This window comes from Aythya ferina, assembly GCF_964211825.1.
Source record: "Aythya ferina genome assembly, chromosome: 3".
NCBI lineage: Eukaryota > Metazoa > Chordata > Aves > Anseriformes > Anatidae > Aythya > Aythya ferina.
This window is the reverse complement of record NC_140298.1, coordinates 27,856,914-27,871,345: the sequence shown is the minus strand read 5'-3', so window position 1 is coordinate 27,871,345 and position 14,432 is coordinate 27,856,914. Positions and strand designations below refer to the sequence as shown.

The window sequence follows — 14,432 nt, the reverse complement described above, 5'->3', positions numbered from 1 at the left end:
TCACCTCCCTCAATTATTAGATTTCACTACAGATCAGCCATGTTATTTAAATAATTCTGATTTTGGTGATCTATGTTTTAAGTGATCATTCACTTCTTTGCTAAATCCAGAACTATTTCCTTCATTACTTTCTTGTGTACTTAGTACCAGTGAAGATTGTCCTTGTTTTACACTACTTAAAAAAAAAAAAGGGAAAAGTGAGGCAGAAGTGGTGCTCCTCATCTCCATCCTATGCCTTCAATTCTGACTACTTGTTCCAGTGGTCTCAGTGGTGCTACAACTCACAAGAGCTTGTGAGTACAGGCGAGCTGAAGTTCCACAATTAACCTTTTGGTTGTTGTTATCAAATAACATTTCAGTCAGGTAAAATCAGCTGGATTGGAAAAATTAAGTATTATTGCTAGCATATAAAGGTAGCAGAGAGAATTCATGGCCAAGAGGCCTGGTTTAAAATAACGTTACTGTCATGATGGATTTTCAGCTGATTTATATTGCCTGAAGAGCTCCAAGCATCCTAAAAATATGCTTAGATTACATTTACATTACCTAAGTACCTTCATACCATGTATCGCCCAATATTTAATATGTTCCTTCTCTTAATATACCTTTAATGCAAGAAATGACTATTTAAGCAAAACAGATTAAACACATTAAAAGCAAAGTCATACAACTTCCAGTCTCAGGATGATTTTATTTCATTGCTTAATCTTGCTGAAGAGAAGCAGGCAAAATGTTATTCTAATGAAACAGCATCAGTTTTATAAATAGGTGTTTCAGAATGGAGAATATAAAGATGTAAGTCACAACTTAACACCAATTAATAAAGTAACCACAAGGTGCCACTATTGCATAAAACAGTACTCTTGCGAAAAGCTTGTGATTTTTAATCTATGAGAAAGAAGCTAGTAGGGGTATACTTAAAAGGATGTGTCTTCTTTTGATTTAAGAATCTTTCGGCCAATTCTAAGACAACGTCTAAGGAACTAGAACACTCTCACATATTGAGGTTTTAGAAGTTTTGTAATCTAGATAGATGGGTAAAGCCCTTACAAATGCCGTGAAGACAGGGAACACAACTTCATTGTTAGGCATTTAAGCAACCCCAGAGAAATAATGTTAAGGGTGCCCAACAGGAAACGTAACTAAAGCATTGACTGTGAAGGAAAGTATAGACTCAATGTGAAAGGAGAGTCAAGTGTTAAACAATGGCTATAACTAAAACAACTAAACAAGAATGCTTCATTAAAACCTTTCCAGTTTTTTAAATTTAAGCATGTTTTTTCTAGCCAAAGAACAGGAGACTGCTGAAGCAGTAGATTCATCCATATAGTCAAATAGGATTATCTTATGTCTATCTGAACGTGACTGCAATTTGCATCATAAAACTTAAATATTTAGTATGTCAGAGGAAAACTATTAAGATTTTTTCTTTATCTTGGCTACTTAATTTATGCTGAAGTGTTTAAAACCCCCAAAGTTGCAACCACATTAGTCACAGGGGGCCTGGTTATAGTTCATCTCAGCTCTGACACAGATGAGTAAAAAAGCAATTTTCTTTTGCTAACAGGCACATTAAGTATTCATTCTAGAATTTTTAGTGAAAGACCTAGCAAGAGACTACTTCTACTGAACATTGAAAATCAATGGTAAGATTAAGAGAATTCTTACCTTGATCTTTGCTACCATATTCTTTCTGTCAGTTTGAACAGCAGAAGTTACTGGAGGCCTCTGAGTACCTTGATAATTAGCCAGTTTTGAAGTAGAGCCAAATTCCTTCAAAAAAGAGAGTCATTTGACTTTAAAACACCTTTTTACATTGTGCATGTTTTTATATCCACACATCTATAAATTATAATGCATGTTTTCAGCAATTCTAAGAACTTATACAAAACCCTGAGCATATTTTTAGTAAGAAACACTATGCTGACACACAAGCTGAGAGGACTTCTTCAACAATTACAAAAACAGAATACGAGCATGCCAACCACTGCAATGTTACACAATGGATAGACTAAATACAAACGTAAAGAACAGACTTGATTTAAGCTAGTAAGTCATTCTATACTATGCGAGTATAATAAAACGCTGAAGAGTTGTGTGACCAGGAGTTACAGAATTTGCAGAGTATCAGTTAAAGAGAACTTCACAGCCTAATTTCTTTCTTAATGAAAAGTAAAAGCAAATGCTAAGAAGTCTTGTTTTCTTACTTCTGTTTCTGAATTGTTGTTACATGATTGTGGCGTCTTTGGAGACTCCAAGTTACATTCTGATGGCTCACAAGACCCTTGAGACTGCAAGGAACAGTTCAGTTCTGTTAAGGGGGAGGATTCTTCATCAGATTCACACACCACCCCAATCTCTGCTTGTACTCCATTAATGTCATCTGCCTGAGATGCCACGCAGTTGCTTTTCTGTTGGTTAAAATGCTGTGAAGATACAATATGAGATACACCAGGATTTCCTGAATTATTTCCAAGGCTATTGAACCACCGAAAGCAACTTCTCTGTGTTTCCCCAGGAAGCAATGAGGTAGTCCTTGTTTTTTCAATTCCTAAAAGCAGAGAAGCATCTTCAGCTACAGGTTTTGCCTCCAGTTTCTTGCAATCCCCCTCAACATCTTGAATTTGATCACTGTCATCCTTTGCTCTACAATCAAGCTCATCTGCTTCGTTGCAGAAAAACCTAAGGAGGAAAAAAAAAGCTAAATATACAGGTGAAGGCAACAAAGAAGGAAGTCACTGCAAAAGAAGTATTTCGTCTCTAAAAATCCAACAGTTACTTCTACACATCCATTGGATTTTTGAATTGCACTTGCAGACAAGATTATTTTGACCATGGGCAAGTCACTATGGTCTTAATCTTCTAGTCCTTCCTGACAGCACTTAAAAGACAACAGTAAAGTCATTCTGTCAATTTATGTTTCACTAGAAAAACCATCTGTAAATGCATCGTTTGTTGACTAAAGATACTAACTAGTAAGTCCTTCATCGGAAAGACAAAGACCTAGGAAACCTACAAAATTTAAGGATATATTGTTATAAGTTGTTATAAAGCTAAGTAGTGATGAAGCTACAGTGCTTCTTATTGAGGAATCCTGAATTTTTTATTTATTTATTTTTTAAAACAAACTGAGCATTTATTTGGAGAAAAAGCTACCACCACCGACAATTCTTGATCTTTGATGTAATGTAACAAATCTCTGAGCTCAGGAGGGTGCAAGTTAGAAAATGTCAGTATAAGATTATTTTACCAAATTAGACATCTTTGAAACACTGAAATCTTTAAATTATTTATGGTACAAATCACAGTAAGACAGAATTGTGATAATCATTTATAAAAACAATTCAAGTAGTTGTAGTCAAACACAACCAACCAAAAACCACAGAAACATAAAGTTCCTCTTCTCAAAGTGCTGGTGCAGAAATAAGGAGCATTATCTGAATGGGACTGGGTAAAAAGAGTTGTCAGACAGTATGACCAGGTATGGCTTTGAAACAAACAAACAAAAAACAATGTAAAGATGTCAAAACACAAGTAGCTGCCTGATTATGTGGCACAAAGAGGCGGCACTTCTTATTAAAAAATATAGTTATCACATGACCCATAATAGTACTGCCAATTCCTAGCTCCTAGCTAACTGATATCCAGAAATTAGACTGTATTGAATCGCTTCACAGCCTTCGTTACGACAGTAAAAAAGTTGACATTATGTATCTATTTATGATATCTTTACTTATATATCTCATATACTTCATGTCTAGCACAAGGAGTTCTCCATCTCAGCTCAAGGCTACAGGTGCAGAAAAAAAATGAAGTACTGTTTTTCTCTTTTTCAGTACTCAAGTTATTTCAACAACCAGGATATCAAATAGTATCTTGATACTTATTGAAATACATGATGCAAGCATACCTGCTTCTTGTTCCTGGAACAACCACAGCATCCCTCTGCTTGTTTTTCCTTTGCAGAAAGGAAGCAAATGTATTTCTACCTCTGGGCAGTGAGTTAGAGTTTTCTTTAGTGGCGGAATTCCCTGAAGAATCACTGCTTTGTGTTGCAGAGACGTTATTTTGTGGCTGAGCATTTTCATCATTTCCCTTGAATTTTTTTGCTTTTGAAAATGAATACTGGTTCAACAGATCTCCATCTGAGAGTTCTTCCAAATCTAAAGACAATTTAAGAATCACTGTAGAAGCTTGCTCTAGAATAGTTATGAAAAGACTGAACAAACTGAACATCACATTATTTAACCTCACAACCCTATTCTTAACAATACAGTTCAGAAGTCTTTAAACACAGTTGTTTTCTAGTATATAGGCTTAAAGTAACTTTTAAAAAGGTAGATGGAGCAAAGGCATAACAGTTGAGATTAAAAAGAGTGCACATTATAATTCAACTTTAAGTTTCCTTTAAGAATACTGAGCTAAAAGTATGTAGCTATTGAACCGTTGATAAACAATGGAATAGAAAAGTACCAGGAGTAACAAAGGCAAAGAAGAAACCCTAGTAACATCAGAAAGAAGGATGCAGACGAGAAAACACTTGAGAAAGAAAAGAAAAAAGAAAGAAGAGAAAGAAAATACTTAACCTATCAAGTGAAGTACAATGGAAGCAGAGAGCTCTTTCTATAAATAGCCAACAAATTATTTCAGCCCATATAACTTAAGTGTCCATATAACTTGTCTTTCGTATACAAAAGACAAGATAGCACAGATCTACAACTTCAGAAAACTGGAGCAAAAGGTACCAAGGCAAAGGAACTAGGCAGCACAGTGTTAGAAGAGTACAGAAAACTAAGTTTTCTATGCAGCTAAATCTCATCTCTATGAAAGATAACCATTTTCATTTCTTTGCATACTATTAAAAGATATAAATTAAACCCAAAATAGCTAAGAAATTGAGCAAATTGTATTAAAAATAATTGCAGTTAAGGACAAAATTGTATAACAAGTCAGAGCAAAAATAAACTGCTACAGAAAGTTTGCTGCCAAACTGGATTGTTACTTAGGCTTTCATATTATTTTTTTCAGTCTTGCAGATTGTTAAAAACAGAACACAAACAACAGAAGTTAAAAGTTTTATACCTCCTATTCTATAGGAGATAAAGAATATACCTATAGAATCCTTTCTTCTCTACTACATTCTATTATTTATTAAATAAAAACATACCACTTCTTCGCCTTTTTGCTAAGAGCTCTTTGTTTGGAAGTTTTAACCCTTTGATACTGATTTTCTTCTCAGTGCCTTTGGTTATTGATTTCTCAGGTAAATGAGTTGTATGAAGAACAGTATCTGTACTAGGGTCAAGCTTGTAGTCTCTGCTCCAAATGGTATTTATATGATTAGCATGTCTGTCATTCCAGTCACGACTTCTCTGCTGTATAGGCTACAAAAAAAATTGTAAGTCAGACATAGGCTTATAAATTTGCCTTCTAAGTAAGACTTCCTGATTTGGCATAAGGGCATTTTGACATTTGCACAACCATTGCTGACATGGCTACTCTACACAAACATTTTCTCTTTGTTCCCACATTTCTTACATTTTTTTCCCCCCTCTGTGCTGCCATGAATTCTTTATTCCTATATGGCACAAGTGACTTACTGTTCTTCTCAAAGTTAGAGGTTTACCTCTATTGTAAAAGAATAATTTGGGAAAATACTATCCTCGTGATAATATATACTTGAAAGAAATGTGCACCCCTAATCACTTTGAGATTTTTCTTTTTCAATTAGTTACTTCTGTAAACAGGATTAAGGATTTACTAAAACTGTCTGAAAGTAAACCAAACATAGTCAAATGCCTTAAAGAGTATGAATTTACTTGTACAGAGAATGAGATCTAAGAATCTTGTAAGCCACTGGTCACCTGATTTATGGTCATCTTCTCTGGATGCCCCAATACAAACATTTAGCTAATTTAATTGAGATTAAGTCTTCTACTGTAAATGAATACAGTCAAGACAGAAGATTAAACAAAAATCCCAAGTCTCACATACTTCAAAGTTCTCCATTAACAGCTTTCCATGCCCTGGATTTTTTTTATTACTATTATTTTTCAGGTAAGAATAGAAGGATGTAGGCAGTTATTCAAAGAAGATTTCAAGGTATTTTATTGTTCCTATTGTTGTTCATACTTTGTTTACTAATATGTACATTAAGGAGGTTTAGAAATCACTTAATTGTGCAAAGGTGCAGTCTAAGCTGCACAATTATTTACTTAAACTTTCTCATCTTAGATGAGAATAAAGTATTACATGACAAGAATCCATTCAGGATTATTCTGCACGTAACCAAATCATTTCCGTTGACCACTTACTTTCCTAGATATTTAAGGTGCTCAAGTGCCATTTAGGTCAGAATATTTATCTGCCTACTTTTTTCACAAACTGCAGAGACTTTAAAGCAAAATAAAGAACTACACAAAACTAGGATAAGAACACGATGGCAACATTTGCCATTGTCAAAATAAGCAGAGTGACCCAAGAACTAACAATTAAAGGAATAGAGTCAGAAAATAATTAAAAAGCATGTGTTATCAGAACAGCAATCACTCAAAAAACAATGGCTGTTAAGGCCACGCCCTTTTATTTACATTTTTCAGCATCTTTTAGATGATATACTAAGAGACTTTACTGGTTATAACTATTAAAAATATACATTTCAGTTTTCAGGTGGCATATGAACAGTTCACTTTGTGAGAGTTTGCAAAACTGCCAGAATGCATCAGCATCTGGCATTACCTTGTGGTCTCTTCAGAGGTCTCTTTTACAACTAGATGAGTTGTAAAGTCAACAGTAACTGCTGTTGTTAACTGTTTTCAGTAAGTACTATTAAGAGGTTTTTGAAGATGCTGAAAAGGTTTGTAGGCTAGGTGTCACTTCAAAGAGACTTCTGCATCTGCAAATATGAATATGCTACTCATAATCTGAAATTAAGAGTGAAACTTTTATGTTGGGTTGTTCTTTGAATCATACTTAGTACGTTTGTTGAAAAATACAGTTTCTGTCATAACAGAATATCCGTAACTGCCAAGTCAGTTGCAGGTAACATTCAACTGTATTTTTCCATGAATGTTCACTTTCAAACTCATGTCATTATCTTAGTATATAGCTTTAGAACAAAGGTTTTACCTGTGCAGTATCAGGGTTATAGTTATCGATGCGTTCCATTGTATCAATATCAATATTGCCGATGGCAATTTGAAAAGCAGTAGTATCACCAAAGTGTCTGTCCCCATTGCATTAAAGGAAAATATCTGAGTATCACAATAAGTTTCAAGAAGTGTAGCATTAAAGTCAGAACAGCTGCTTTCAATTTTGTGTTAAAGAATTGATAGAATGTTATCCACATGCGTTATTACTACTAGCCTACTTAATCTGATGCAACAGCAATCATAATAGATCTGTAGTGCTTGGCAAACCTGTAAAGTTGAAAGGAAAGCCTTCAATCATTAACAGAAAAGTTGCCATCTTTCTTCTTAGCCTCTGGAAACACCAGAGATTAATCAGCTTGAAAAACATACAACTAGTAGTTACTTAAATGGTCTTCTTTCTTCATTTTCCATGAGGACATTTCTGACACAAGTAGTGAAATGCTACTTGCTTTGTAGGAAGACTCTGGTCAAACAGTGAACGCATAGATTAGGCACTTACAGCAAGAATTAGAGTGGCAGAGGTAGCATACAACATAGGCACAAACTAAAAACAGTCATGAAGAATTTAAACCACTGAAACATAACCTGTGTTTAAGAAATTGCGGTCTACATCTTAAAAAAGACAGCTTCCACTTAAAATGATAGGTCATTTCTTAATATTCAATTACTATGTTTAAAAAAAATATAAATAAAAAAAAGACCAGAGCAAAAGAGAAGGAAAAACAACCTTTATAAGACTGCATGCAGGCTTTAGCCAATAACAGAGGTGCAATGGAAGAAAATGTAAGACACCACAACTGTTCCCACCTATTTTGCCCCCACTATTTCATTACAGAAAGGATACCGTCCTGCATAAATTAGTGTTTCTGGATCAATATCATCAGCATACGCATTCAGAGGAACTAATTTTCTATTGACAGGATCAAAAACTAACTGATAAAGGAATGTATTATTGGCACGTGTAAAGCCCTGTATGTATTCTTCTGATACGGTTATATTCATCTTCAAGTAATGCCCCATTTTCTTAATAACCTGTCCAAAAAAAAAAAACCAAAAACAAAAAACAAAATCTGCTTAACTGCTGCATTTAAACAAATACAATTCCAAAGGTATCTTTAAAAACATTATTCCAAGACCTTCAGAGTCTTAAAGAGAATTTCAGTTTTAGCACATAATAGAAGCATTATATGAAGACAAATACAGTCCTCAAGAAACTCAACATCCACAAAAAGGTAATTACACTTTAATTACTAGATATCTTTGCTTGCCCTTACATGTATGATGTGTCCTGTTGCAAAAATACAACTTAAACTAGATAGGGGATGAGAAGAGGGGTAAGGGGGAAAGTCTTGTACATTGTAAACAACTTAAAGTGGCAAAACAGTCACAGGAATAACACAACCCAAGTAATAAAGCCCTCTGGTCCAAGAAATAAATATGAAATCTGAATAAGAATGCAAAGTGTCTCCTTAAGGTATATTTGTTAAAATTAATGGATATCCAATTTTGTAATTTATATTACCAGAAACTGAAAGCAGTATGTGGATGCTTTTAGTGTATGAAAAAGATGAATTAATCACATTTTTCCCGTTACTGGCCATAAAAATACAGATTTATTCAGTAGTCCCTCCTATACATTGTTACTGAACGACACTACAGTAAGTTCCTAATAATTCACTGACTACTGCATTTTTCTATTCCATAAAAGGCAGATTATATTGTTTCGAAGATCAATTCTGTCATACTGCCAAAGACAAGAATCTTTTATTCTCCCCAGATTAAAAAAAAAACAGTTGTATTGGGTCACGTATTCTAAATACAGGCCATTTACTAATCTTAGTAAGAGACACCAGTTCTGATGGGCACTGTTGGACTACGGACTACCTTGCATCTTTTGACTTTCCAAAAACACTGCTGGGAAATAGCAGTGAGGAGTCATGTAACAATTTACTAGGTGAAAAGCTTTTCAAGTGAAATACTGCCATTGTGCTCACAAAAAAGCAAAAGTACATTAGCTTAAACAAAATTATTGGAATGGGAAGATTTCAGTTTTTCTACTTCCACAGTTACTTGGATGTATGTTCTACATTACAAAACATTTTAGAACTAAAAACATGCAAGAGAAAAAACACTGAAGCATACATGTAACTTAAGGTGATAATGCAGAAAGTTAGACTGCATACTAAGTAATTTTTGGATTAGATTTACCTGCGTCAAGGACAGGCAAGTAAAGTACTTTTCTTAACAGCTCAAACTATTCTCCATTACTGTCTACACAGAAGTTACTCCCACTCTTAGCATCCGTAATTCTTAATATTAGAATTGCTTTCATTACATACATTGAAGGAAAAAAAATATCTTATTTTGCACTATACTATTTTTGATATACTAGAAAGACATTATGGAAAAAATGTCTGTGTCAAGATATAGATAAGTAAACACAAGAAGTCAATAAAATAAAATTCACTGTCCTATCCCTCCTCCAGAGGGATAAGAGGGTACTTTAGGTACTGGAAGGCCGTGTTCTTCTCAAAACAGAGAAAGCCAAGAACCGCACATATTCAATTCCGTGTTAACACCAGAAACACGGATACAGACTCCCCAACACAGAATGCTAAACACAATACCCAACACAGAGTGCTAAAGCAAGATTACCTTTATAATATCTGGATTGTTAGCAAGTTTTAGCAACTTGCATGCTTTAACTAACCCAATTCCATGGATTGATGGCAGGTAGTCACAACCAGAAAGAATACACATGTAGCGGAATTTCTCTTCTGTGAAAACGTTTCCAAGCTGCTTGCAGTTTCCTAATCGAGCTTGATCTATCTCTAGTCCATTTCCAAACTTGTCAATTTTCAAAAACACCTGGAAATTAAGAGGAAGTGGAAAACAATGATTTTCACCTGTATAAGATCATTGTTCCGTTTGTACATATGCTAGTTTGTCGCACTTGATGGAAATAACAGAGGTGAGTGCTATTCTTATCTCTTCAGTTGCCCTGAAATATTGTAACGGAGGAAAGTCAAACATATTTAGCAACTTTGAACTCTGCTTTTAACATATCAGTGAGAGATAAGCACTCTTAAAGTTTTCTTCCTTACCTTTTTACATCCAAAAGCTAAAAGATCAGAATCTTCTGTAATTATGGCTTGAACCAAGCCAGCCTTATTAAGATAAGCCAACTGAGCATCAGCTTCATAAGGAGCCACAATACAATCAACTCCATGGGTTCGTGCAGCCTGTACATAAACAGGAAACATACAAGCATTTAACAGCAATTTTCAGCAATCACCTTATACATCTGGAAACAAAAGAACTCCTACTTCAAAGAACTGAAACACTGATTTTTATTTTCTAATCACTCCTTACGTCCTTCACCAATTAAAGCCCAATTTTCCACATTTAAAACTCAAGTTTCAAGGAGTTCAGATCTATACAGACTGATCTACAAAAACACCCTTTCCTGCATTTGTCTGTAACACTGCCCATACTGACCACAGCTGCAAGCTTCAAACTCATACACATTATAGTTTGGACAAAGAGAACAGCAGTAAACAAGTGTAATATTTTTATAAAGATTCCATGACTGCAGTAGAAGTGTAGCAAAGAGTGACTGAAAAGGCTTTTAAGCAGCCAAAAACTTATCCATAGCCTAGTTTCAGGAACTATCCTGAGGTGGGTATTTAAGGAGTCTCATATCTTTCATGGCATAAAGAAAATTCTAGATGCTATGAAAGTCAGTTTATGGCTTTAAGCGTTGTATTTTAATTGACAAGTCACTACTATTTACAAAACTGGGCATGATAAACCTGAAGCAAAGTTAAATTTAACTACACCTAGCATAACCCAGTGTATGCAGTACAGTTACAGAACAAGAGACAGGAGGTGTGGGGAATATCTTTCTTGCCTATGGAGATGAAGTAGTGGTGTAGCCATACATAGCAGAGTAAGACATCCTACTAATTGGATAGATTTTTTTCAACTGTTGATTGCAGCAGCATCAGCAACTTACTTTAATGACTTCATGAGCCATAGCATGAGTAACATTTACACTGCGTGCAAAACATTCCCTAGCTTCTGAAAGTTTCCCTTCCCGCAACAACTGCTTCCCCTTCAGAAGACCAGCTTGACGCTTCCTGAAAGATAAATAAAAATATCCACCAACATCTGATTATTTTCATATAGAAGAACAGTTATTATAGAGGACTAAGAGATACCGTTGGGAAATGGGGAAAAATTGTTTCACAGCTGAGCACTTCCCTAGTCTATTCTACTGTGTAACATTTGAAGAGTAAACTGCAAGTCACTGTATCACAAAAAATGCTTAGATTGGCACGTTGAAATACATTGTGAGAAAACGGTGACAACTCAGATCAGCAATGAAAAGGAAGAGTTGCACCCATACTTGGGATGCAATAAAAAATCTTTGGAGTATGTCAGATACTCACTGGTTTGGAGGAGGGAAGGCATTATTTATTTTGTTTCAAACACTGGAAATTGTTTGCTCCACACTGAAGGAAACATATGCCCAGAAGAACTGATAAGTAAAATTCTCACAGCTTCAGTGAGATGTCCAGATATATACGGACAATCCTGAATCCAAATTGGAAACCAGTTTATCTGATGATTTGTAGACAATGAGGAAGATGGTATCGATTTTAGGTAAAATTGTATCAGGAATAAATATTTTTGACCAGAGAGATCATAAGAGTGGATTCAACTGAAAGCTTTTAACGCATTACAGGAAGTAATGCTCAGAGATTTGCTTCCTTCCTCTATAAAAGTGCTTTCATTTATGAAGTGCATTTCTATTTTTGGAATAAAACCTCTAAGAAGAGGCTTGTATGATTTTAAATGTAAATTAAGTGAAGTAACGCTATATTGCAGAAAAGTTTACCAAAGATTACTACCTACCAAGTCTGAAGTTTCTCCAGCTATGAAAATGAACGGTAGTGTTAAACATGCTACTTTACTCGCAAATCAATACTTACTCTCGTCGCGCCTTTTCCACTTCCTTTTTAGAAGGTATGGTGCATCCATCAAATACCAAAATTGGTTTAATTCCAAATGAGAGAAGCATATCAACAAGTTTCATACAGAAAGCTACATAACTGTATCAACAACAAGAGAAGAAAAATAAACTTTATTTTTCAAAGATTTTAATTGGAAACATATTTCCCTAGCATCGCATGAAGAATAAGAACACGCAAATGCTTTAAGAAATTCATGCTTCATCTCCCAGCTCAAAACCGGACTAACTGCTGCTGTTGTGGAAAATACCATAAGAACTCAAGCAGCATTCAATTCAATTTTGCTACAGTAGGATGCACACTACCAAAGTTTGCAAGTTTCAACACGGATCATCTTTTCAGTTTGAGCAATGGGCAGGCAAACAGTCAGCAGATGAGCACAGTACGTTGTCTTTCCCTGAAGTCTTTTGAAAGGCACAGTAAATGAACTTCTGTGGAGTGGAAAAGCGACAAGGTATGAAACCTCTCTTCATGGAACTATCTGCTTCTTGCTCAGATGGTGGATACGTACTATGGACAGAAAAAATCTGTACAAAATTGTTTCATCAGTAACTAAAGTCAATAGCAGCTGTAAGCAATAAGTGCATTACACACTACGATGATCAGTGAAAAGGTTTTTCATGATCAGTGAAAAAGTTTTACACGTTTCTTTCAAGGACAGAGTTTAAAACAGCAACAGCAGCCTTTCTACCACTAAGGGGGAAGGGAGGGGAAGAAATGGGACACAGGAGCATTTATTCTGAGAATACAAGCATGGAAAAAACTGGATTTAGAGCTACAAAACAAACCCAAAAATAATAATGATTTTTTAAAAGACAAAGGTGAATAGGCTTGTAGCTATATAATAACTCAATTCAGATGAAATTTAAAGCACGGAAGGGATTTTCACACTACTGTTAAAGTGCCAATCCAAGATCAGTGATCACAGGCACATGGAAAAAATATATATTTTTAATTAAATACATTTATTTATGTTCAATCATTCCATGGTTTTCTACAATTATAACTTTTTTTTTCCTGCCTGCCAATTTATTTTAACTGAACTATATTACCCTCAGAACTCCAAGGGATTTCCACTATCTTCAAAGGCAGGTAGCAGAGTTGTATGAAAATCTACAATTCTTCTAATCAACAGATGTAAGAATTAAAGATTTGAATCAATTTGTGAACTATCAACTCTCTCATCTCCAACCAGACATTTAGTAAAAATCTCATAGATAAAACCTAGTCCAGACTAACTAGTGTTGTTTTATTTCTGAATAGATAAAGATTCGTATTTTTTTTTCCCATCCAAAACTCAGTTTTCCAAAGAGATGGCAAAAACACATGCAAATCTGACCCAGGCTCCAAAGCTGGACTTGAATCATGGCCACGATTTTTATTTATTTCCTTTCTTAAAGGTATGGTAATATAAGTGAAAATTGTAAGTGAAAATGTGAAATTCACATTACGGTAGAAGAGCTACTGAAACTAAAAATATTATATGTTAAGCAAAAAAAAAATAAAAATCAGTGCAGGATACTTTATTTGGAGCACAACACGCCTATCTGAACGCCTTGGTATTGTTACAAGGTTTCATCACACAGCAGCACTTATAGTCACTTTGTTCAAATAAGGTTCCTGGCAATAGCACTGTATTTGAGACATGATTTACATCTACAGAACCTCAGAGCGATTAGGTTTTTGGGACGTGCTTAGGGGGCGCATACGACCCAAAAACTTCGCTTATTTGCGTTTATATCTTAAAATATTTTAGCTTATATTCCCCCACCCAGTATTTACTGGGATATTTATTCCGCCCAGCTGGAGCCGAAAAGCTACGTACTTACAGCCAGCATTTCCACTTCCAAAAATCGCTACTGGGAGCGGGAACCCAGAACCCACAGCAGCTTCACCTCAAGGTAACGCGCCTCTCGCCTGTATAACGGCCACGCGCGAGGCGTTAACAGCCACTTACTGATCCGTCGGCTCCCCCTTGGCCAGCTTCTCTGCGCAGGCATAGGCGCCTTTGTGCAGCCAGCAGTAGGTGTCCACGGCCACCGCCTGCCCTCGGTACTTCTTCACGTGCGCGGGCTCGGCGGCCTCCTTCAGGAACTGCAGCAAGCCCTGGATGCCCATGGCGCTGCCCACGCCGGGCCGGGGAAACCCGAAGCGTTCGCGGGGCCCCCAGCCCCACCGAGCCCGATGCCCCCCAAAGACCCGGGCGGCGGCCCCGGCTCCCTGAGAGGGGACGAAACGGCCCCAACCG

General features: G+C 35.9%; 1 protein-coding gene across 2 annotated transcripts in view; it reads right to left on the bottom strand.

The window, feature by feature from the left end:
• The window catches only part of EXO1 (exonuclease 1), a 36,020-nt gene extending 21,605 nt beyond the window's left edge, over nucleotides 1-14,415 (bottom strand). For both annotated transcript variants that reach the window (XM_084515078.1, XM_084515077.1), the window contains exons 1-11: nucleotides 14,142-14,415; nucleotides 12,146-12,265; nucleotides 11,167-11,290; nucleotides 10,256-10,393; nucleotides 9,807-10,019; nucleotides 7,996-8,183; nucleotides 7,129-7,225; nucleotides 5,168-5,384; nucleotides 3,911-4,163; nucleotides 2,208-2,682; nucleotides 1,669-1,773 (exon numbers count right to left, since the gene is read on the bottom strand). In XM_084515078.1, the coding sequence (XP_084371204.1) occupies nucleotides 1,669-1,773; nucleotides 2,208-2,682; nucleotides 3,911-4,163; nucleotides 5,168-5,384; nucleotides 7,129-7,225; nucleotides 7,996-8,183; nucleotides 9,807-10,019; nucleotides 10,256-10,393; nucleotides 11,167-11,290; nucleotides 12,146-12,265; nucleotides 14,142-14,302 (2,091 nt within the window). In that variant the 5' untranslated portion in view covers nucleotides 14,303-14,415. The remainder of the gene's footprint in view (nucleotides 1-1,668; nucleotides 1,774-2,207; nucleotides 2,683-3,910; nucleotides 4,164-5,167; nucleotides 5,385-7,128; nucleotides 7,226-7,995; nucleotides 8,184-9,806; nucleotides 10,020-10,255; nucleotides 10,394-11,166; nucleotides 11,291-12,145; nucleotides 12,266-14,141) is intronic.
• Between the last annotated feature and the right edge of the window lie 17 nt (nucleotides 14,416-14,432).